Source organism: Dermacentor andersoni, chromosome 4, assembly GCF_023375885.2.
Source record: "Dermacentor andersoni chromosome 4, qqDerAnde1_hic_scaffold, whole genome shotgun sequence".
NCBI classification, from domain to species: domain Eukaryota; kingdom Metazoa; phylum Arthropoda; class Arachnida; order Ixodida; family Ixodidae; genus Dermacentor; species Dermacentor andersoni.
The window spans coordinates 24,047,177-24,069,308 of NC_092817.1; the positions used below are offsets into that span (position 1 = coordinate 24,047,177).

The 22,132-nt window shown below is 39.6% G+C and overlaps 1 protein-coding gene across 1 annotated transcript in view; it reads right to left on the minus strand.

Annotated features, from left to right (window-relative positions):
- The window catches only part of LOC126535862 (scavenger receptor class B member 1-like), a 31,714-nt gene that overhangs the window by 3,582 nt on the left and 6,000 nt on the right, over positions 1-22,132 (minus strand). Inside the window, exons 4-10 of the mRNA XM_050182706.3 lie at positions 17,885-18,045; positions 17,145-17,286; positions 12,611-12,820; positions 11,580-11,671; positions 11,266-11,312; positions 4,201-4,270; positions 2,704-2,876 (exon numbers count right to left, since the gene is read on the minus strand). Of these exons, the coding sequence (XP_050038663.1) occupies positions 2,704-2,876; positions 4,201-4,270; positions 11,266-11,312; positions 11,580-11,671; positions 12,611-12,820; positions 17,145-17,286; positions 17,885-18,045 (895 nt within the window). The remainder of the gene's footprint in view (positions 1-2,703; positions 2,877-4,200; positions 4,271-11,265; positions 11,313-11,579; positions 11,672-12,610; positions 12,821-17,144; positions 17,287-17,884; positions 18,046-22,132) is intronic.

Below are 22,132 nucleotides of genomic sequence, written 5' to 3' on the forward strand. Positions count from 1 at the left end.
GTCAACAAAGGTCACAATGAGTGCCACCCAACACACAATGGAGACAGACTTGATTGAGCCAAGTTTCAGTTCTTACTTTCTTGACTCAAATATGGAACATAGAAATCCACTCCTTAACTGCTCAGTCAATTCAAGTAAAATTTGCTGCACAAACTTTTGTGAATATTTGGAGCGGATTATTTTCATTTAGGACCCAAGCTTAATTCCCAAATAATGAAATAATGAATAAATAAATGGAGAGAAAATAAACACTTGAGAACAACTGAACTTTCTGCAAGAAAAATGTATGACAATTCTCTGAGCAGCGTGTAATCGTCTCTCTAACACAATCATTGCACATGACTTTGGAATACAGCAACAATTTATGAACAAGGCCTGCTGAACTCGATAAACTGACGAGTGAAATCGCCATGACAATGTGCAACCCTTTTATCCAAATGAAGACTTAAGTCGTCGTGGACTTTTCACAAATTTTCTAAATGTTCGATGCCATTTAAACCAAAACACACTTTGACAACATAAAAATTTGCTCAAAGGGGTCTTTAAAATGTTTAGGTTGCATTTTTTTTTCACTAGGTGGCCAAAAACATCCCACCTGAGGTTATATCAACAAACACTTGTTTTTAAAGGTCGCATCAATGTTGCTGGCTGTGCATGCAGCCATGAAGCTCGCTGCAAGTTTTTTTTCTTTTTTTTTTTCTTTTTGTAACAAAGGCTCCGGTGAATTGCTGCAAGCTTTATTTTGTAAAAATGGTTCCGGTGAATTATCAGCAGAATGAACTATCACCATTGTTGGACTATCAAAGTGGTGACAATTTTGACCGTGAAAAATAATCAAGAAGCGAGCCAGACCATGCAGCCAGCACTAAGACTTTTTCATGGCAGGTAAAGGTTTAATGCAGGCTGAATAAATGTAGAATATATTTTGTATATTAAGTATTTTTCATTGTAGTTTACTGAACTGTGATGTCCACTTTATTGGCTCGTAGATTATAGGTTTCGCAATTCTTTTCTTTATGCACTATTCACAGTTCTATAAATTGAAGTGCCATATCTAATATTTGCTCCATGCAGTCACCAAACTATAACAAATGCCAAAAATATTTAAATGCCAAATAGTTACACATGAAAAATTATCAACCTATTCAATGCCCACTAAAGCAACAATTCTGATCATTTTCTAATATATAAGTTTACATTCAGTGGAGACAAAACTAAAGAAGAGCCGAGCTTGGCAAATAATTCATTTTTAATCAATACTTAATTTTCTGCGTAAAATAAAAATATGAAAATATTTAACCGATTCATTGCGAAAGATTCAGTGCAAAAAATAAACGCATCAGTGCTGCAGTACAGACAATTGACAGGACTATGCTACAAAATGTATGGAATGAGCTCGGTTATCAACTGGGCGTGTGTCGTGCCACCAAAGGGGCAAATATTGAACATTTGTGGAGTGTGTACAAACTTGGAGTGTTTGTGCTTTTTTTCATACATCTTTCACGTGTGTACGTGTAATACATTTGAAAATATCGCCTTTTCAAAACGAAAGAACCATTTATGCTAACCCTATATTTGCAGACTGTCTTTTAGTACACATATTCCTTCAAATAAAAACTGGTAGTTAATCTGCGCCCTTCTGTTGTCTTACGTCGTCCCATCAATTAGTACTCGTGTAAATATGTTCCAAAATGCACCAAAAAGCTCAATTTTCAACTCTTCTTCATACTAAGCACTTTAATATACAGGGTGTTTCATGTAACTTGAGCCAAACATTAAAAATATGCAAATGCCACGTAGCTGGATAGAACCAAGGTAATGTTTGCTGTCACTTGTAGAGTTTAATTATTTTTTGCATTTTACCTAATTCATTACTCAACTTTTCAATTATAATAATTAGACGAAAGGTGTCAATGAGAAAATCGTAGAGCAACATGAAAAACTCCCGAAACAGCTTTCCGTTACTCAATACATGTTACATAAAAGTGTTTTTCCGAGCTTGAAAGAAGCCCGCGAATACATGCAAAATTGCCACAAGACTAGCCACTTGAGGAACTGTGCATGAATTCACTGGCTTCTTTTACACTTGGAAAAACACTTATGCGGCACGTATTGAGCAACAGAAAGCTGTATCGGGAGTTCTCCGTTTGTTTTGCTATACAATTTTCTTACTGACACTTTTTGTCTAATTATAATTGAGGAGTTGATTGATTCACTTATTAGGCAGAATGCAAAAAATAATCCGAGTATCTCCAAGCAATGGCAAACATTACCTTGGTTCTGTCCAGCTACACAGAATTTACATACATTTAAATTCACTCAAGTGAAAGTCCCTGTAGGTACTGCTCTTTAGACCATTATGTAAACATAACTGTAATCAAGTTCTACACTTACAAAGTAGAGAGATCAAGATGAGCCTATTGGATCAACTGTTTACTATGACCTGCGAGTTATATTTGGTAACACTGTTTAAAATTTTATTCTTTTCTTATTTATGACACATGGTAAATAAATTATAGCTGCAGTGCAATGATGCGAGCTAATAATGATTAGTAAAAGGGATGACAAGAATCGCTACAATATTTGAAGCCTGGTCAACCTTTTAGAAGATCCAGACAAAATGTTAAAAGTTAAATCTGGATCATAACATTATTTCTGGAGGTTGAAAAATGTACAACTTGTGTGTTATAGCAGAGTGGTTACCATGTTGGCATGGGCCAAGGTCCATTGCTCCAGAGTGCAGCTCGCGCTTTGTGTCAAAGCAGGCGTTTGCCGAGTAATTTTCGCCATTTTGAAAAGTGGTCTCAGGAGCAACAAACTGTTCCAGGGACATTCCAAACTTTGATGTGTGCCCATCATACTGCATCCTCAGTGACCTAAATGTGGGAACGACAGCTGTATGAGAGCAAGTTCATCACACCCCTTGAAAAATGCTTTTGACACATTGACAATAGCAAAGGTCATGCTGCTTGATACAACAAAGGCAACATAAAATAATTTTACGCTTATATCATTGCTTTTAAGTTTTAGTTTCAAAGGTGGAGACTTGGCTGCACTATTGCTTTATTCACTGGATATAGTAATTAAAATTTTGCACAATCTGTAAATAGAAAAACAGCTTTATTACAGAGAACTTGGCACACAATGTCAAATGCTTTTGACTTCACCTAAAGAAACATGTTTCAGTGGTGGTGGGTGGTTCTAGCCATGTTTTGATAATTACAGCGATACGAACACATCTTATAGCCCTTTACAGCAGAAGGCGTACGCTGGAGACATTTATAAATATATTAAATACAGTAGTATAGAGAAAATGTTTCTAATAAACTACATTGCACACACTAACAACTTCAATAATATATAGAGTAACCTTTAAAATAAAAGACCTCTACAGCAAGAATGCCACATTGGATAACATGTTCATAAAAAGCTGCAAGGGATGTTCTGGCTACAGACTCATGGGATGTTTAGGCCGCATTCACTTATATATAGCTAAATATGCAAGCCAGAAATTCTCAATCTTTGATAACAACTTTAGTGGTGAACTCATGTAAAATACATTATTAAAGCTTTCTTACCAAGCAAGCTTAATTTTAACCAAACACACGGGCAAATTCAGAAGAATAGCACACACTACAGGCTTATTCACTTAACAGCCTTTAAGCCACACGAGAAAAGTTTACGTACATTTCCTTCTCGCATGTAGGTTACAAAACTACCCAGTGTTTTGCAAAAGCAATAAGACCTCTCTCATACATTCATCACTTGTAGACCTTTCTGTTAATGCCACTGAAACCCAATCCCCATGATCCCAACTGCACATTCAATGTGCTTGCATATTTTCCTGGCCATTACATTTTATTCCTGTGGCCCCATAAAAGTTCACCAAAATAGTTCACTTAGTTCCTGTTTAGCCATACTTGGCTGCAAGGAATGATTCTTTTGGAACACTGCGCGAAAAAAGATTTCAATAAGACAAAGGTATTTGAATTACGCAATGTCAAAATGTGTCAAGAACACAGCACGTCCACCAGCTTCAGTGTTGGCTTTAGTTAAACAAGTGCACAGGATACTGCAGTTTTCATTAACACTAGTGAAACGTACAACATTGTTGTCGAAGAAATAAATCCACACTTAGTTCAAACAGTGCAGTGTTGCAGTTGTTGTCCATAATCTAGACATCTAATGTGCAGTTCATACCTGCAGAAGTCAGGATTGAAAACTTCAACAAAGTCCTGTCCAGGTTTCAGTGGAGGCATGAGCTCACCATCTAAACGGTGCAGAGAAAGTGGAATTGTTTTTTTGAGCACAAAGTGTGGCTGCACACTTTACAAAAAAACATTTCGAAGTGTCTCTAAATGTCTACAGTAAACATACAGCCGCAATAATTTTTTTTACGATGCCGTAATAGCAAAGTCACAGGGATTTGGCCACTGCAGTTTCTAGCTCGCCTTCGTTACTTTAACCACAGGCCCTCTTTCCTCCTTGTCACGGACTCATGAACTATGCATGCAGCAAAAGTTATGGGTCACATCCACACACCAGAAGAAAGGCTCCTCTATTGTCCGCCCTTAACAGTCCTCTGCACAGTGCCAACCAGATGGAAGCTTCATAAAAGGATCAGTGGCACACATTGGTTGAGCCTGTTTTCTTCAGAGGACACAACACCAGCTCCTGCCACATTGGTATTATACTGTTCCTCACTGGCCAGCCAATCAACAGCATTTACCCTGGCGACTTCACGCACAGGACCCTGCTGACATTACAATGTGCAAAGGAATTGAAAAAGTCTGCATAGGATAGGTGTTAAATTTGTGGCTTCCTCACAGCGTGCCGCACTACCATGTTTGCAAGGGATGATAGTCACTGTATACGATGCACACGCGTATTTAAAATATGTAAAATGTCGGAGGTGGTTAGGGGCCCTTTACGACTTCAAAATATACAAGGTCACTTTTAATCGTGCTTATACAGTCAAACCTCGATTTAACAAATTTGCAATGAAATGAACAATTTTTATTTCTCGACCTTGGATGCATTGAAAATCGTGTATTTTTTTTCGTAATTTAATGAAGTAGTTTTGTGACACGGTTTTGATTTAACCTTCTTTTGCCATTTCAAGCATGTTGGTAGCTAGATTTCCTACCCTGTATAGCTAGTAAAGCTAGCAAAGAATTATTAAAATGCTGACTGAGGCAAAAGTTATTTCAAGCATCCTTCTGCATGAATAGTTAAAAAACACCATCAAAGTGCGCATGCCGGGACGCGCTAGGCAGGAACACCACTGCACCATTGTCGCGTTTACCAGAGTGCTGAGAGACCTGCAGCAGCTCGCAGCACTCGAAGAAACGAGAGCTGACGATTCCTTCTGCGCAAGGGGTAATGGGGACAGTAAATGTGTTGTAAAGAGATCAAGCATGCACTGGGGGAGAGGAACGCACACACATATCTGCGTTCTCGTGCACGTCTATGGGCAGCCCACGGACCGTATCTTGGAAATACGTACTTTCTTCACGGCAAGTGCAAAGGCTGAGACAACAAGGTTGCTGCCTTCACGTGCATTTTGTTGCCACACGTCTAATTAGTTAATTTGGGTTTAATGGCACAAAGGCAACTAAGGCCATGCTGTGCTAGTCGCAAGACAAAAGGAAATGCAATGTTGGAGCAGGTAAACCTGCATTACATATAGCTGGTGTAGATAACCAGTTTTCTCTAAAAAGTCTAAAACATTAGTAAATGGCACTAGGGGGCCATCTGCCAGTAATAGAGTAGTGTGTAATGGTATATGTAAATTATACAGGTTATGTAATAACCTCCGTCTCTGTGTGTCGATGTGTGGACATGTTATTAGGATATGTATGACTGCAAGAGGTTCATGACATTTTTCTCAAGTTGGTGGATTTTCTTTTCAAAGGAGGAAATTGTGCATCAGATGTGCATGTCAAATCCGAAGTCGATACAAGATCACCTCATAGAACCGTTGCTGGTGACTGTACGACTTCCACTCGCCAGTTACAAGTCTAATTAGATTTAGCTTATTGAGACCATTGCTTAAACAATGGTCTCATTTGTGTTGCCATTTTGACATCAAGGCCTTAAAAATTGCATCGATACTGTCTCTATATAGATACTGTATTTATATATATATATATATATATATTTGTTATGTTTTTGTACGCTGCTATTGATGTGCATCTATTTGCTGCTTCGTTACCCGGTATCCCAAAATGGCTTGGTACCCAGCAAAATCTAATTGATCTGCCGTATTTGTTTGACGTTAATGTGTTTAAGATATCCTCTAACAGGGCTTCACATTTGGATTTCACGTGTAGAGCCTTGAGTATGCTTAATAAATTTTATTTATTTATTTATTTGGTACATACTGCTAGCCTTAACGAAGGCTTTGGCAGGAAAGGGTACATTAATAAAAAGGAAAATACATCATTCACACAGAGTGTGAATTAGTGTGAATACACAGAGTGTATTTTTAGGGCATTGCTCTGGAGAATAAACAGGAATTTTAGTCTGAGATATCTACCACGATCGCTAATTTTTGGGAGTCCGGCTAAGCGTAGAAGTTCAGTTGGGGAATCATGACGATGGTATTTATTATAAATGAATCTGGCTGCTTTTCTTTGTATGTTCTCTAACTTCGCATTGGCACATTTAGTGTATGGAAACCAGCATATGGCGCCATATTCTATAACGGAGCGAATGCGTGACGTGTATGCGAGTAATTTGGTGATGGGTGAAGCGTATCTGAGGGACTGTTTGAGGGAAAAAAAGCGCTGAGAGCGATTTTGTTGCCATGTGTGACACGTGTTTGTTTCATTTTAGATCGGAAGAAATAATGATACCTAAATGCTTGTATTCTTCTACCCTTTGTAGTTCTCTTTGCTGAATTTGGTATGGAAAGGTTAGTGGTGCTTTCTTTCTCGCGACTGTCATGCAGACAGTTTTTTTCTGCATTTAGCGTCATCTGCCAGTCCTGACACCATTTTGCTATATATTTAAGGGCGTCATTCAAAACAACCTGATCATCCTTGGTCTGTATTGATTTATAAATAATGCAGTCATCTGCGAACATGCGTACCATTGCGTCAATGCCATATGCTATGTCGTTGATAAAAAGAAGGAAGAGAATGGGAGCTAAAGCTGTGCCCTGAGGCACACCGAATAAAACTTCAACGTAGTCTGAGGATTGCCCTTCGAAATGAACGAATTGTTGCTGTCGTGACAAATATGCTTTTAACCCTTTTGTAAGAATACTGTGTCCCAGAATTACTAGCAGCTTGTGGATTAGTTTTGGATGCGATACTCGATCAAACGCTTTTGATAGGTCTAGAAAAATTATGTCTACCTGTCCTCACTTATCGATTGTTAATGCTAGGTCATGAATAGTCTCTTAATTGAGTTGTTGTAGACAAACCACTCCTAAATCCATGTTGGTTAGGGTTAATTAGAGAATTACTTTCAACAAAAGTTACGATGTGTTTTAATATTAAATGCTCAAAAATTTTCCCCGCTGTACAAGTGAGTGAAATAGGACGGAAGTTTGAAGGATTTGTAGCATCACCCGATTTATGTATCGGAATAATTTTTGCAATTTTCCATTCTTGAGGAACCTCAGAAGTTTGCAACAATTTTGTAAAAATTAGCAATAAGTATTTGGAAACCCATTCAGCATACCTTCTGAGAAAAGTATTTGGAATGTTGTCCGGGCCGCTGGATGTTTTTAATATCAAGATTAACTGATAAAGAAAGAATTCCCGCTTCCGTTATATGGTACTTGGTACTTCACCTATGTCACTTGTCTGTGCGACCTTGTCTGGGATAGTGTTATTGTCCACTGTGAAAACTGATTGGAAAAATTGATTAAATTGGGTAGCCTTGGTTAAGGCTTCTGTTGGCAATAAGTTGCTCTTCTTCGGAACCCTAGATTTGAGATAGTGCCAAAATTTATGAGGGGATTTTTTAATGAAGTTATTTAAGGTTTCATCTAAGTACTTTTGTTTAGCCGTTTTCGCTGCTATCTTCAACGCGTGAGAAAGTTTCCTAATTTTTCTTGTACACTTGAAGAAAAAAGTTCTTTTGTTTTCTAAGTTTTCTGAGCCTTGCAATTTTGCGTTTTAAATGTATAATCTCTCTTGATATCCATGGGTTCGTTTTGCGTATGGTTTTTATTTTCTTAGGAATGAATTTCCTGAGACAGTGCTCAACATTGGCCCTGAAAAGTACCCATAGGTTATCAGTTGGCATGCTTCCATCGTGGAAACACCGAAGGAATTCTGGGTAAGATTCTTCTAGGAAGTCAAGAATACTAACGTCATCGGCATTTGTCCAGTCGTATATTTGAGTCTTTTTCTTTCGCGCTTGCGGCCGGCTGTGTAATGTTAATGAACATATGGTTGCTTTGTGATCTGCAATGCCATTGACTGTTTCCTAAGAGATTGTGTTATCGGGAATATTGTTGCTTAAGAAGGTGAGGTCTAATATATTGCTGGTTTTCGTGGTTACACGTGTTGGTGCATGTATAATCTGCTTGAGGCTAAAGTTAAAGGCAATTTCCAGCAGTGCTTCTGCGCAGGACGGATCGGCAGTTCCGCCGTCAAGCGTTGCCCATCTGTGTATATGACCGTTTTCGTGACTTCATGACTGCGAACTTTTGAACCACCGTCCATATTGCATATACTTCGGCTGTGTAGACAGAGGCATGCTGTGGTAATCAGAATACTTGCTTCCCAATTTTTTGTTACAGCCCCCACACCTACGTTTTTTTCGTTTTAGAGCCATCAGTATATAACTTCATGTAATTTTTATATTTGCCATGAAGCGTGCGTAATTCTTGTATAATGTGTACGTGTGGGGTGTCTCTTTTCTTTAAATGCGTTAGTGTCCAGTCGCAGTTGAAGGAAAAAAGACAGTCAAAAAAACACAAAGGACAAGAGGTGAGGTTCACACCACAACGAGAGGTTCACACCAGTCGTTGTGGTGTGAACCTCTCCTCTTGTCCTTTGCGTTTTTTGACTGGTTTTTTCCTTCACTATGTACCAACTGGCCCGGATTTCAACCCTTCTCCAGTCGCAGAATGGTGTGAAATCGCACCAAAGGGGGGCAAATGTTCTGGCTTTCAGGCAACCTGGAGGACTTCATGAGGGAGGTCATAATCCCGACAATATTCCTTGTATCACAGGATAAGCGGCCTAATCATGTTTGGTTTATTTGTATAATGTAAGCATGAGCTGCACTTTGCGACGATGTTGTAGCATATGTGTTGTGGTGAGGACTGGATTCTGAGCATGTAGGAAAAAGTTAGTAGCACTCTGCGCTGCTGTAAAGGAGGCTAGTGTTGGCGGTCGTGTAATCTCAAGTTTCTGAGGCACCGTGCGAAGCACTTGCTTGCGTTGTGACTGCGAGTTAGTGGTCATCAAATGAGATCTGTTAACATTTGCCCGAGCGTTTGCAACAACAATAAAACTACGAAACTCACTGCATGTAGTTGCCTCTTTGCTATAGCCACCAGTGCTCCGCCTTTCTGGTAAAACTTACTTTTTTTTGTTTTTATTCAGGACAAATATCTATATGTTTTTACAATTTTGTTTTTAATTATTGGGCGCCAGCTGCGGGCACTAAGCATAGTCAGCTATGGCATCCAAGGTTTACAGTGCCACGCAACGCATCCAAATCTTGGTCTTTGTGAGCCCCATCGATGCATCTGCAACGGATGTGCTGGCGCTCTATACTGCAACTCCTATGGCCCGACCTTTTTGCAATTTGTTTATAAGTGCTTAATAACAGCATACTATCCACCAGGAACGCTCTGGGAATCCGTGAAGTTGTTTTGAATGCTAAAACTTTAAATCCTCAAATTAACTAACTTCACAATTTAACGAAGTTTTTTGCTACAACTTCATTATATCAAGGTTCGACTGTATTATCAACTAGCTGCTGTGAGGTATGGTGTAGCTTCCTTTTTTTTTCTTTTTAAATTGAAGATTTCTTTAAATCCAAGGAGGTGTAAAATATCTTCTGGAGTGATGATGTCTTGAAAGTGAAGCCGCGCTGCCGCCATATTAGTTAGGGCACAAAGGGACATCACAGAATAGGAAACAGGAAGTGCTTTCTTTTCACTTCCTTCGCATTTAAGATAGGCAATATCGCCATACAGATCCTACTGAATGCATCTTCGTGTTACTGGTTTTAGGAGGGAACCTAAATGCTCCGACAGATTTTGTGGGAGAGCATGATATTATTTCTCAGCCAAACATAATATTTCAGATAGAAACAAACAGCTTTTATTTTCCAATTACCCTAGTGTTTACATTGGCAAAACAAAAGCATTTAGGTTATGAGTGGACTTCAGCTAGCACAGGACACTTTCAGAGGTGAAGTCAGGCTAAATGCTGGCTTGACCTCTGCTGGTAAAAGCTGCAAGAATTGCCACTCCAGAATATTTTGTAAGACCTTGTTTCGAAGAAAACTGCAAGTGTGTGCACAGCTGCCTTAATGCTTTCAGCCTGACACAAAAATGGACAGCCTTGCAATATTGTGCACTGCTGCAATTATAATGCTCGATATACGATGTAAAGCGCACCACATGCTGGCTTCATGTGAGCACTTGTAATCACAATTAAGTACCATTTAGATGCTAATGACATCACTGCTGCCTTTTCAATTATATATAAGGCCAACAAGTACAATTCTTAATGACACAGCAAATACCAACCAGGCCAAGAAGTTTCCTTAATTAAGAGTTAACTTTCCTCAAAAGGATGTTTCCTGTATCACATCATACGATGCCACATACATTGAAATTATGGAATCTTTTTGATTAGCACGGTCTATTAATGGTTAGAAAAGAAAGACTACTGACATTCTTGCAAGAAAAAAAGCACTGCACATACTTGGAGGCCTAAACATGCCTCAAATCGGGAACTAACTATAGTAACATAAATATATATGCAGTAAGTCTTTCTTTCAGGCTAAGTAATTTGGTAGAAATGAAGTTAACCACCACAATTGCTCAGTAGCTATCACACTCAGCTGCTGCACATAAGCCACAGAGTTTGATTCCTGGTTGTAGCTGCCACCCATTCCTTGCTAAAGAAAAACTAGTTCTACAGCAGTCATTGCCTCTGGCCATATTTGGCAGTAAAGACTGATTTGATTTGATTTTGAGTGAAGACAGAACTGATTCTGACACCCAAGAATTTCTTACTTTTATGTAGCTGTGTAACAAGCGTCAACTGAGCGAGCAGTACTCACTTGTGCCATTTATCATGTTGCATGTTCCATTCCACCAGGTCACGTTTCTGTGCAGGAGCGAGTCACAAACGTAAATTGAAACATGCAGACTAGTACATGGTACTGGCATGCACGGCAGCTTAATATCCAAACACATCTAAACAATTTTGCACAATGGACAGACAACCTATGCAGCTAAGAGTTGAATGTCTGTAAACCTAGAGTTGCAAGCACTGCTGTTCTGCAAATCAGAATATCATGCTCTTCACAAAGGCTGCAAGCTAAGTGCAAATTAAATTTGAATTTTAAGAAATTAACATGAATGGACAACTTACTGCAGGCCATTCCAACGAGTGATAACATTGTATTTGTCCATTTGGCCTTTGCCTGTGTACACAGTGAAAAGGCCATCATTGGAACCATTACGCTAAAAAAGAAATACAGAAAAGGTAAGAACAATGGGCCTCCAGTCCAGAGGTGTGCATAACATAGAATGTTAATTTAGAATGTGAAACACTAATTGAAAGTACAAGCTAGCTTGCTGGAGCCAACTTGCAGCCATATCTCTACTCTTGGGTGTTATAAATTGCTGCAGTAGTAATAGATACACCACAGCCAGTTGCTACTCACTACAGAGGGGCATACAATTTTGACTGCACTTCTGCTGAAAGTTTGACTCCTGGAACAGCTGTTAGGAGTCATGACTTACACATCGCAATTAAAAGGGTAGTTGCAGGAATTGCAAATATTTCATAAGCAGGCTTTGAAAAGACTGAAATTTTCTTCAAGATCTTACAGGAATAACTGATACCTGGCAAAGCAGTAGCCATACAGCCAGCTTTGGCAAAGTGAACAAGTGCAGTCCTTTGATAGAAGCATTCTGACAAGTATGTAAGGAATGTAGGTTCAAAGCCTTAAAGAGCAATGAAATGGCAAGGCAAATCAATCCGAACAACCAAAGCTCCACTGAAACAGTGCACAAATGCAGTGCGAAGTATGTTGGGCAGTGCCGACTCAAATGCAGTTATCAAAATGCTAGCTGTTGTAGAAATTAAAATTTTAAAAAATTATGGGGTTTTGCATGCCAAAACCACGATCTGATGAGGCACGCCATAGTGGGGGACTTCGGAAATTTCGACCACCTGGGGTTCTTTAACGTGCACCTAAATCTAAGTACACGGCTGTTTTCGCATTTCGCCCCTATCGAAATGTGGCCGCTGTGGCCGGGATTCCATCCCCGTACTTCATGCTTAAAGAAATTTAAATACAGTAGTAATAGCGTTCAGCAGGTAAGAAAAATTTGAATCAAGAATCCAGAAATGCATTTCTGGCACTACTTATTCTTACAATACTGCTGGTCACTAACCTGTATCATCCATCCAAATTTCCCATTTGTGGACGGCAACGTTGGGTCAATGCGGCGGCTGGCCATGACAAGTGGATCCACATAGCCATCAAACAAGAGTTCGCCCACTGTGTGTTGTGAAACGGGCTGCTCCTTAAGTAGGTTAATAAGAAATGCGATTGCTGCATGCTTGATAGGGTTCTTAACCTTGTCCAGAAGGACACCAGCTGACTGTAAAAAAAAAAAAATTCAGAATTAAGCCAACTTAACAAGAACGAGCGATGTCACTCATTGTCAAACATGAAAGGTAACCTAGGCTCTGAATAAGAATAGCAATGTGGGCAAGTTGGTATAGGTCCATGGTGTAAAATTTCCGCAGCACAATGCACTGAAGTGCAGGAAGAAAGCTAAAGAAACGAACGAAGGAATAAGGATTGCAAGAAGACAACACAAGCGCTGACTACAAATTGAATTTATTGGTCACAGAACACACACATATATACACAAGGTGACATAGTTATCAAACGCAGTGTCAGAGATACTAGCCACATCGGGAGGTTAGCCAGCAGTAAAACCAGACAAGATTAGGGTTGGCATAGGCTCAAAAGCGTGAACTCCTTATTGTGTAAAGCCACTGATGGCTGATGAACATTATCTAGTGAGGCAAGTCTAGCAGTGCTATTGGAGGAATTAGAGGGCAGTAAATGGGATATAATAGGGCTCAGTGAAGTTAGGAGGCCAAAAGAAGCATATACAGTGCTAAAAAGCGGGCACGTCCTGTGCTACCAGGGCTTAGCGGAGAGACGAGAACTAGGAGTCGGATTCCTTATTAATAAGAACATAGCTGGTAACATACAGGAATTCTATAGCATTAACGAGAGGGTGGCAGGTCTTGTTGTGAAACTTAAGAGGTACAAAATGAAAGTTATACAGGTCTACGCCCCTACATCCAATCACAATGACAAGGAAGTCAAAAGCTTCTATGAAGACGTGGAATCGGCGATGGGTAAAGTCAAAACAAAATACAGTATACTGATGGGTGACTTCAATGCAAAGGTAGGCAAGAAGCAGGCTGGAGACAAGGCAGTGGAGGAATATGGCATAGGCACTAGGAATAGCAGGGGAGAGCTATTAGTAGAGTTTGCGGAACAGAATAATATGCAGATAATGAATACCTTCTTCCGCAAGCGAGATAGCCGAAAGTGGACGTGGAGGAGCCCGAACGGCGAGACTAGAAATGAAATAGACTTCATACTCTGCGCTAACCCTGGCATCATACAAGATGTGGACGTGCTTAGCAAGGTGCGCTGCAGTGACCATAGGATGGTAAGAACTCGAATTAGCCTAGACCTGAGGAGGGAACGGAAGAAATTGGTACATAAGAAGTCGATCAATGAGTTAGCGGTAAGAGGGAAAATAGAGGAATTCCAGATCAAGCTACAGAACAGGTGTTCAGCTTTAACTCAGGAAGAGGACCTTAGTGTTGAAGCAATGTATGAAAGCCTCTAACCCTACATCTAGAATAGAACTGGCAGAACTTTTGAAGTTAATCAACAAGCATAAGACAGCTGACATAAGGAAGTATAATATGGATAGAATTGAACATGCTCTCAGGAATGGAGGAAGCCTAAAAGCAGTGAAGAAGAAACTAGGAATTGGCAAGAATCAGATGTATGCGTTAAGAGACAAAGCCGGCAATATCATTACTAATATGGATGAGATAGTTCAAGTGGCTGAGGAGTACCAGTGGCACCCACGACGATAATGGAAGGGAGAATAGTCTAGAGGAATTCGAAATCCCACAGGTAACACCGGAAGAAGTAAAGAAAGCCTTGGGAGCTATGCAAAGGGGGAAGGCAGCTGGGGAGGATCAGGTAACAGCAGATTTGTTGAAGGATGGTGGGCAGATTGTTCTAGAGAAACTGGCCACCCTGTATACGCAATGCCTCATGACTTCGAGCGTACCGGAATCTTGGAAAAACGCTAACATAATCCTAATGCATAAGAAAGGGGACGCCAAAGACTTGAAAAATTATAGACCGATCAGTTTACTGTCCGTTGCCTACGAAGTATTTACTAAGGTAATTGCAAATAGAATCAGGAACACCTTAGACTTCCGTCAACCAAAGGACCAGGCAGGATTCCGTAAAGGCTACTCAACAATAGACCATATTCACACTATCCATCAGGTGATAGAAAAATGTGCGGAATATAACCAACCTTTATATATAGCTTTCATTGATTACGAGAAAGCGTTTGATTCAGTCGAAACCTCAGCAGCCATGGAGGCATTGCGTAATCAGGGTGTAGACGAGCCGTATGTAAAAATACTGAAAGATATCTATAGCGGCTCTACAGCCACCGTAGTCCTCCATAAAGAAAGCAACAAAATTCCAATAAAGAAAGGCGTCAGGCAGGGAGATACGATCTCTCCGATGCTATTCACAGCGTGTTTACAGGAGGTATTCAGAGACCTGGATTGGGAAGAATTGGGGATAAAAGTTAATGGAGAATACCTTAGTAACTTGTGATTCGCTGATGATATTGCCTTGCTTAGTAACTCAGGGGACCAACTGCAATGCAAGCTCACTGACCTGGAGAGGCAAAGCCGAAGGGTGGGTCTAAAAATTAATCTGCAGAAAACTAAAGTAATGTTTAACAGTCTCGGAAGGGAACAGCAGTTTACAATAGGTAGTGAGGCACTGGAAGTGGTAAGGGAATACATCTACTTAGGACAGGTAGTGACTGCGGATCTGGATCATGACACTGAAATAATCAGAAGAATAAGAATGGGCTGCGGTGCGTTTGGCAGGCATTCTCAGATCATGAACAGCAGATTGCCATTATCCCTCAAGAGAAAAGTGTATAACAGCTGTGTCTTACCAGCACTCACGTACGGGGCAGAAGCATGGAGGCTTACGAAAACGGTTCTACTTAAACTGAGGACGACGCAACGAGCTATGGAAAGAAGAATGATTGGTATAACGTTAAGGGATAAGAAAAGAGCAGATTGGGTGAGGGAACAAACGCGAGTTAATGATATCTTAGTTGAAATCAAGAAAAAGAAATGGGCATGGGCAGGACACGTAATGAGGAGGGAAGATAACCGATGGTCACTAAGAGTTACGGAATGGATTCCAAGGGAAGGAAAGCGTAGCAGAAGGCGGCAGAAAGTTAGGTGGGCGGATGAGATTATTAAGTTTGCAGGAACAACATGGCCACAATTAGTAGATGACCTGGGTAGTTGGAGAAGCATGGGAGAGGTTTTTGCCCTGCAGTGGGCATAACCAGGCTGATGATGATGATGACTGACTGATACATCCGTCTCCAAATTTCTTAATAAATACGCCTCCGATATTTCTTGCGTTCCTTTTTCGTGATGGAAATCCAGCACACATCCATCTTTAAACTGAGGCTTATATCTGCAGCCATTGCAGTGCAAGACTAGGTTAGAAGTTCCTTTATCTAGGTATTTTGTTCATGCAACACCCCTTCTGCCCAATATAACTGTAGCCGTGCTTTTGAGCCTATGCCAACCCTAATCTTATCTGCTTTTACTGCGGGCGAACCTTCCTATGCGACTAGTGTCTCCATCACTGTGTTTAATAACTATATTACTTTGTGTGTGTGTATGTATGTATATATATATATGCAGGTGTTTGGCGACCAATAAATTCAGTTGGTAATCAGCGCTCGTGTTGTCCTCTTACAATCCTTTTTCCTTCATCCTTTCTTGAACTTTCTTCCCGCACTTCAGTGGCTCGAGCTGCAGAAATTTGACACCACATAATGTAGGCCCATAAAATTGTGAAAGCCTGCAGTGTGCACAATGAATCCCAACAGCTGTGTACTGACAAAGTGGGTGTTTCATGGGGCAAGAGCTATATCAACTAAAATGCACGCAACACTGGTTGTTAAAGCTCAGCAGAGCTGATACAAATGTCCGATTTTCTTGGCAGTTGTGGACATCAAAGTAAACACTTTATAGCAATGTGACAAAAACACTGTCGAATAGTATTTGTACAAAGCACTTATAGTACAGAATCGTGTACTATAAGTAGAAAGAGGGGTTTGTTCCAGAGAGGTAGTGCAATGAAATGGTATGAGGTACCTGTAAAATATGCTGAAGTTCACCATTGGCACTTCATACAGGGAGCAGAAAATTGAATTGTGCAAAACTGCTAGTTGTTATAACCTAGGCCATGGTTCATTTCACAAAAAATGCAGCTTTGAGAATCACCTGTGCTTAATTCTGTTACAACAGACAACACATAGTTGTTCATTGTTCTGTTAGTTGCATTTACTATGAAGCGCTGGAAATATTTACACACAGACCGTAAAAAATGAATCTGCGTGAGTACCTGTGGCCAGACTCATAGCTGCAAAGAAACAGTGGCCCATTAAATCAAAGATAGCAACAGACAAAACATCAATTAACAAAGTTACAAATTGGCCTAGTCCAGCCACAAGTAAGAACTAATGCAGCAAGTGTTTACATATTCATCTGGCATATCACTGGCCTTAAGTGCTTTTCAGGAATCGAAGCTCAACCTACCACAAGAGGAGCATTGATAGTTGTGATGTAGTCCTTTTGAGTACCAACAGACGCATTTCTGTCAAAAACATATGTCTTGACTTCTCTGTAGGAAACTGTGCCATTGGAATTCCAGGTGATGTTTTTTTTCACCCATGTGACCCTGTAAACATTGTTGAAAACTGTTCAAAACTGTGGTTCATGCAATCTGCCAAATAATGACAAATAGCATGTTTTAAAGCCTATGATGTGAACATTCTGAAGTGTTGTTCTAGCAAGAATATTCAACAAAGAAGCAATACCCCTATGACAACAAGACAAATGATTATAGGACAGAAGTCACCAGGTACTGCTACATCAAAGCTGTTCATAAGTTTTCCAGCAACAAATGTGAGTAAAACAAAAATCACCCTGGGGAAACCTTTTTTTGCCAACCTAGGGTTTATTTTTGTGTATCATTGGCCACAGATGTGTTGAAATTTGATGTGACATGGCAATAACATGCAAATTAGGTGCTAACAACAAATATCTACAGCATATCGAAATGGTCTTCACTTAGTATTGGAAGATTAAAGCTGCAAAGACTACAAGCAAAAGAAAAACAGCAACTTGTTGCTTTAGTGATTTACGTTCATATAATGAAGTGTGCAATATCCCTTAAATCTATCACTACCATCCAGATTAAGCAGTGACAAGCATAGAAGATTATAACAGAGTAATGCAACATGCCTGCTGCGTAAGAAACACAGGTAATTAATTACCTGTAAGAATAAGGTCCAACCTCCTTAAACTTCGGCTTCTCTTTTTTCGCAAGGAACTGCCTTGGATTGGTCAAGTTGAAGAAGTAGAAATTTCTGTAGATGGGTAGCGGAATGTCTCGCCACAAATTAAATGCATCCGAGTTATTAACCAGAGGAAGTTTCTGAAAATCAAAAATGAGGGCAAGAAATGTTGGCTCTATGTCTCAAATTTTTATTTCATGATAAAAATAAAATACATAATTACATAAATACATAAACACATAATTTTCACACCATCTTCTTTCACAGTATTCAGTGCTAAAAAATGTCTGCAGTAAAACCACCAAGGCCAAAAAAAGAAAGTTAACTAAACTGAAAAGCAATCCGAGTTGGTTAATGATGTGCATCTCACTTCACTCGCAAAGTTAGAACTATCAGTCTTAAACACCAACTGCTATGAAACTTTACTTAAAGGGATACTAAAGCAAAACACTAAGTAAGTTTAGACAAGTAGAGTGTTCCTTGAAAAGAAATTGTTAATCTTATGATAAGAGATCAATTATGCAAGAAAATGAAGGTCAAAGTTAAATTTCTTGAATTTCGTGCCTAAATCCCAGCATGGTACATCAGTACAATCTTCATGGATTACCAAGTATTTTTTCTATTTTGACAGTGTTTGCTCAGTAGAATTCATGAAATTTGCAATGTTCAATCTTTGGCTATGTTAGAACACAATGTGGTCAATTTCTAACGAGAAACAATGAAGTGGACCCTGGCAGACATCAAAATTCACGATGTCCCAGCGAGCCCAAATCAAAATTCAAAATGTAATCTATGGACTACTCCCATGTTAGAAACCGGCTACATTCCCCAACCGACTACAGAGGAATTTCATGTCGCACTCTTATGTAATTATGCGTAGATGGCCTGCCACTCGTGTTCCAGTTTTTGCACACATCTCTCTGTGTAGTGACCGTATACTTAATGATGGTGACAATGCCTAACATTTGTTGTGTGGTCATGTTACAAGAGTACCTAACGAAACTTACCAAGTGTACTAACTAAAGGTCTAAACTTATTAACTAAACAAGTTTCATAAGTAATAAACTAAGCTAACAAACTAGGCACTAACAGTGAACTTAACTAAATTGCTAACCTAGCAATGAAAGCTAACTATTTAACTAAACCAGTTAAGGTAATCAACTAACTACCCTAACTAAACAATAACTAACCCTCTCTACCCAATATGAGTAACTTATCTAATTAAAATAATTAACTTATCAAATAACTAAACATGTACTTACTAAACTAATTTCATAACTAATAATGCACTAAAATTAATTACATAACTAATAACTGAGCTAACTCAAACAGCTGAATAATAATACTCAACTCAATAATAACAGATGCAACAAACAACGGTAATAAGCTAATTAACGAAGTAACAATACCAACAAAATTATTCACAATAAGCTAATCACCTACCTACTATAATAACTAAGCAAATATAATTAATTTGCTACGTGTACTAATCAAAAATAACTAAATTACTGAACTAGTTAACCTGACATAATCAACTTATCTAACTAGCTAGACAAGGTACAAATAGAAACAGCCGAACAGAACAGTTTGTGTGAGGAAGGCTACTAGGGAGGTAGAAGGGCCAGGTCAATCATGCAACAGTGCTGTGTAAAATTTTAAGCACAAATGCATCACACATGAACTTATTTCACCAAAGCTCTCATTGCACATTCCCTCTACACACACGCTGAAATAAATGTGGGAGAAACATGTTCCCTCATGAAAGATTTGCTTAATCGTGCAGCCCGGCCATTTATCGCGACAGATTTTTCCCCAGATGGATGCTATGAGAGTCCTTTAGAATGGGATGGTGGGTTTCAACACCAAGCTCTCGTTATTTTGTGTTAAATATACCTATGATAAAAAAAAAAAAAAGAACCCCGTCCCCCCCTCCCCCCCCACAAGTTCCCATCACCTAACTTTCTGAACCTCTACTGGGAACTTTGTTTTCGTATGCTTCCATTGTTTGTCGTTTCCATACTTTTCTTCCACCAATCTTCCACAATCGCATCTTACTAATCTCTATTGCAGACATGTTTACCTTGCCCCTGCTCTCACTGAATCCAAGGGCTTCAAGGAGGCTAGAGGAGCCTAAATCGACCGCTGGGCAGATATTTTCACCTTTTAGTATAACATCCTCCATTGTTTCCCTAGCTTTACCTCAGCAAGCACATGCTTTCCCCTTCTTATATTTCACTTTATATAAGACATCCTGATCTCACTTCAAAAAATAAGTTTTTCTTTGAGTTATCCTAAATTGTTTCTTTCCTCTAGTTATTCATAGCAGGCTTCTTTTCCACTGCAACCACCCATGGGATTATCTCAGCCTCTCCGACTTTCTGCTTGGCATTCTTTGTTGCCATGTTGATCACCATACAGGTCGCATATTTGCTGGTAAGCTTCCTAGTTCTTTTCCTCCACTGTGAATCAATGTTTTCCTGTACAAATACCTGAAAACTCTCTCAGCCCATTTACTTTCTTCCGTATTCCCCTACTTCCTTCCCCAGCGCAGGAATGCCAACCGTACAATTCACTGGTTAACATCCCTGCCTTCCTTTTATCTCTCTCTTTCTCTCTCTCTCTCTCTCTCTCTCTGTCATTTTTCATAATTTTACTCTGACCTTCCCTCACTTCAAAAGTTGTCCATGCCATATCACCCTGCACAGCTTCATTAGTAGTCTTCCCTTGAGTGCCCAATATGAGGCATCCCACTGACCTTTGCTTGCTATCGAGTCCTGATTCTACCCCCGATTTCAAGCAAACCGCGTTTCCAAATGTAAGTCCTGAAATTATTACACCTTTCCACATACCCTGGAGCACCTCGTACCTATTGTATCCCCATAGCGCTCTGCGTTTCATTCTGGCCACATTTCTCTTCCCCTTTACTGTTATTCTTTTTTTTCCTTTGTTTCCATATATCTATTGCCTTCGTTTATCCATACACTAAGGTACTTATATTCTTTTACACTGGGTATTTCCTGGCCCAGTATTATCACTGTCTGTTCACTGTTTTTGTTTAATACCATAACACCCGATTTTGTGACGCTAAATTTCAGACCTAACATATCGCCTTCCTGTCCACAAATATTAGCTGGACGTTGCATATCACTTTGCTTGTTAGGTAGCAACACAATGTCATCTGCATAAAGCAAACCTGGAAACTGCTGCTATACTACTGTACCCGCCTGTTTGTATGAGAGAATAAACCCGATATTACTTCCTTCTAGCGACCTTTCCATCCTCACCATGTATATCATGAACACCAGTGGGGATAAAGGGCATGCCTGCCTCAGTCCCTTGTTGGCATCAACTTTCTCCTCTCTCCTCATTCGTTCCCATTCAACGCAAATGGTACTTTCTAAGTAAATCTTTCTCCAAAACTGTACACAATTTGTCGCCTAAGCCTTCTTTCCAAGAATATCCCATATAAAATGTTGCTGTCTCCGTTGTCATACGCTCCTGTGATGTCTAAAAAGGCCACACGTAACAGTCGCCTTTCTACTCTTGACGTTTCAATACACTGAGTAAGGGCAAATAAGTTATCATGCAAACACCAACCTATTCTGAAGCCATTCTTAAGTTCTCCCAAAAAAACATTATTCTATGCCCATGCTTGCAGCTTTACCTTATTTGCTTGCATTGCTAACCAGTATATTACCGATGTAATAGTCTACGGTCTATATGAGTGAATTTTATCTTTTCTCCCCTTACCTTTATAAATTAAATTCATTATACTTTGTCGCCATCTGTCTGGTGCTCGTCTATATTTTAAGGGTTTTTTTTCTACTGCTTTCAACAGAGCTTCCTTACTTTTTGGGCCCAGTTTGTTAAACAGCCTAACAGGAACCTCGTCTAGCCCTGCGGCTGTGTGCTTAGGAATTTTCTCCTCAGCTTTCTTCCAGTTCAAATTTGTCAGCACCAGCTTTTTCTTCCATGTGGTTTTCTTTCCTCCACTTTCTTCCTCAAACACAACCTCGTCATTGCCTTGGAAAGATTTGGCTGTTATTTTTCAGATGCAATTTAATGCAACGTCCCCTTCCAGTTTGCTTCCAACTTCATCTAGGATATGCTCCTGTACTGTTCCAGACTTTCTGCCTATTAAGCTTATGCAGTTCCAAAATATTCTAGGTGTAGCCTTCTTTTTCTCACGTATTTCTGACAACCGATGTTCACTTATATCTTTGCTTG